Source organism: Olea europaea, chromosome 11 (genome assembly GCF_002742605.1).
Source record: "Olea europaea var. sylvestris chromosome 11, O_europaea_v1, whole genome shotgun sequence".
Classification (NCBI taxonomy): Eukaryota; Viridiplantae; Streptophyta; class Magnoliopsida; order Lamiales; family Oleaceae; genus Olea; species Olea europaea.
In genome coordinates, this window is record NC_036247.1 from 14,908,864 (window position 1) to 14,911,939 (window position 3,076).

Genomic DNA, 3,076 nt, shown 5'->3' on the forward strand with positions numbered 1-3,076 from the left:
GTAGCAATTTTTCATCAAAAAAATCGATTTTTTTACTTTTATTTCATCATTTTTACTTCTTCACTCATATCAGGACTCATTTTTTCTCTAAAAATCAAAAAATTAATTTTCAAAATCACAAAAAATCAAATCTAAAAATCATTATCGAACAAACCCTAAATAAAGGAAAAAAAAAAGTTTAAATTTGCCCTATCAAAGATTGTGATATTTTACTCATCTCCAATTGAAGAGAATTTTTTTCACATTATTTACTCTTAACTGAAAAGGAAGGAGCTCATAAATCAAATTGAAAACAAAATACGGTCTATCAAATATATTTTCTCAATGTAAAATCATATTTTTATTGAAACTTTGAAATAAGCACAACATTTTCCTCCACATGAGCAAATAAGCAAACAAAATTACAGTGATTAACTAAGAATTAGATTATGATTAAAGAATTATTATTATTATTATTAAGCAGAAAAGAATCGAACAAATTCCAAAATTCTCTCAATATCAATAATGCCACAAATCTAGAAATAGATTTGCGAACATAACGAATCAAAAGATGTCTCATACAGTACGCAGATATAGAAATCTTTGCACAGCTCTATAGGATTTCTCTCCTGGCGGCGGACCCGTACTGCGAGCGGCGCACATTCTGCTGGCGCTTCTTGTACACCAACGCACCGACCACAACGATACACGCTCCGGCGACCACTGCTACTGTTACGCCGGCTTTTTGCCCACCGTTCATCCCGCCGGAGGAGGTATCCCTCTCCAACTCCACATTACTCGTATTTACCTCCTCGTCGCCTGCTATGGCAGGTGCCGGTGTCGGAGACTTTTCAGGAGAAGAAGAATTGGTTAATGCCGGAGATGGTGCTGGAAAGGAACTTGGAGAGAGATCTGACGGCGGAGGCGCAGGAGGGGAGGCAATTGAGAGGGAAGGAGAAGGAGATGGTGATTGCGATGGTGTTTCTGGAGATAGAACCGGCGGCGGCGAGAGGACGTCGTCAGCTGGTGGATGTGGAGATGGACTGGGGGAATTTTCCGATGGATCTGCAGATAACACTGTGTTTATAGAGAGAAAGAATGTTAAGAAGATAAAAATAGAGAAAATTTGAATGTTATTTGAAGCCATTACTGATCTGAAAACAAGATTGAAGTAATTAGGGAATAAATTCAGTTCTAAAAATCAAGATTATTGAAGAACTGAGATTAGGGGTGTGTGTGTGCGTGTAAGATAAGAGAGCGGATATAGAGGAAGAGAACGTGGGTGGGTACTATTTTCAATTTTGTTTTAACTTGCTTGAGATAGAAGGGAAGTGGATTAGAAAGGGGAAGGGAAATGAGAAGGAATAATTAGTATCCCTTTGATTGTGAGAATGAAAATGAGGTAGAAAAAAAACGAATTTCAGGGAATTGAATTGTATAGAACTTAATTTATTAGAAATTATCAATTAAATGTGTTTGAGTGATATAATTTTTCATATAGAAAATATTGAAATTTTGGATCTTTTGATTTTCGTTTGATTTTGTTTTTCATAAAAATTATCAATTAAATGACTAAAATTTGTATCAATTGCCAAAAAAAAAAAAAAAAAACATAAAAAACAACATTCACATTATTGACTCAATTTAGCGTTAATTTTTTAATCGAACATTTAATGTGTCCATTTGTCAAGTTAATATGATTAATTTAAATCCCAACGATTTGATGACTGGATATATCAATACGTAGGATTTTCAGCTAAAAATGAACATAAAATTAAATTAGTGGGGACATGAATGAAATATTATGCTAAATTTTAACAGTAACTCTAAACTAATTAGGAAAGGGCCCTTGCACAGGCCCTGTACCCTTGAGATCAAGGTGACACTAAGTAATTATGCTATTAAACTTGACACTAATGGTTGACAATGTCTGTGTTATCAAAATTCGAGTCATTGATTTAAAAAATAGTTTTTGAGGCAGATGAATGTGAAGTTGTCATCCAATATTGTCAAACTAGATTGTACATGTAGAATTATTCAACACTAAGTACAATAAAATTAACTTTTTCATGTTAGGTTGGCGAAAAAGGACTAGAAATGGAGAAAAAAATGTATTTCATTAGTTCTATTTATACAGGCTAATTTTGTTTTCACATAGATTAAGAAATCTTATTTAAGGTCTATTTGGCATGACTTTTGAAAAGCCAAAATGAGTTTTTAAGACTCAAAATTCGTTTTAATGTCCTTTTGACAATTATAAGAGCTTTTAAAGGAAGTCAATTCAATATAACTTCCTCTGAAAGCACTTCTAGAATGAGAAATATTTTTAAATATTAGTTTTCAAATAAAAAGGGTGTTTGTAGGGATTAAAATTAGATTTTTTAGTAGATTGTGATAAATTTTTGAAATGTGTGATTAAAAAGTTGTACGATCCATGGAAGATGTGGTTAATATTGAGTGTTTGACTTTGACTTAAATTAAAATAAGACTATAATCTCTCCCAAACAAGGTTAAAAATGAATGTAACTTTCTCCAAAAAAAAATTTTTACAATAAGCAAAAGTAAAAGCTACACTAAATGAGCTTTTAATGTTATTAAAAAGGCAATTTTTGCAGAAAAACTTTTCTAATCTACCTATATTTATATTTGTAGAATTTCAAAATTAAGTAGGGAAAATTGGTTATAACTAAACAAATTAAATAATGATATATTAGTAAATGAACAAAACATAATATTCTAAATAAAAAACAAGACTATACAATTGGAACAAGAGAAGTTAACCTATATAAATGGAATGAAAGGAGTATTTATTTTCTGCTGAGGGTTTGCTTGGGATGGGAACAAAAGTATGGAAAGAGGACAGAAAATGGGAAGGTAAACTATCTTTTTCAAGAAATTGGAGTGAAAGTTAAATTTCCCCTTCTTTCTGACCAGACAGGGAATAGAAAGGTGAAATCCATTGGCTTGGCGTGGCTATATAATGATTGATTTTGTTGGTTCATTGTTGTCTCTGTCTATGCGGATGTTGAAATCTTAACCGCTGAGTTTGAGACGCTTACAAATGGTTAAGATCCGTTTTGAAAAGTGTATAGTATAA

The 3,076-nt window shown here is 32.1% G+C and overlaps 1 protein-coding gene across 1 annotated transcript; it reads right to left on the minus strand.

Moving 5' to 3' along the window:
* Positions 1 to 426: 426 nt before the first annotated feature.
* LOC111403549 (alpha carbonic anhydrase 8-like) lies at positions 427 to 1,372 on the minus strand. Its single transcript, XM_023032100.1, has one exon. The coding sequence runs from the start codon at positions 1,124 to 1,126 to the stop codon at positions 593 to 595; it is 534 nt and encodes a 177-aa protein (XP_022887868.1). The 5' UTR covers positions 1,127 to 1,372; the 3' UTR covers positions 427 to 592.
* Between the last annotated feature and the right edge of the window lie 1,704 nt (positions 1,373 to 3,076).

Bases quoted from the DNA above. Each gene is read 5' to 3' on its own strand.
- LOC111403549 (XM_023032100.1), bottom strand. From the start codon at position 1,126: ATGGCTTCAAATAACATTCAAATTTTCTCTATTTTTATCTTCTTAACA.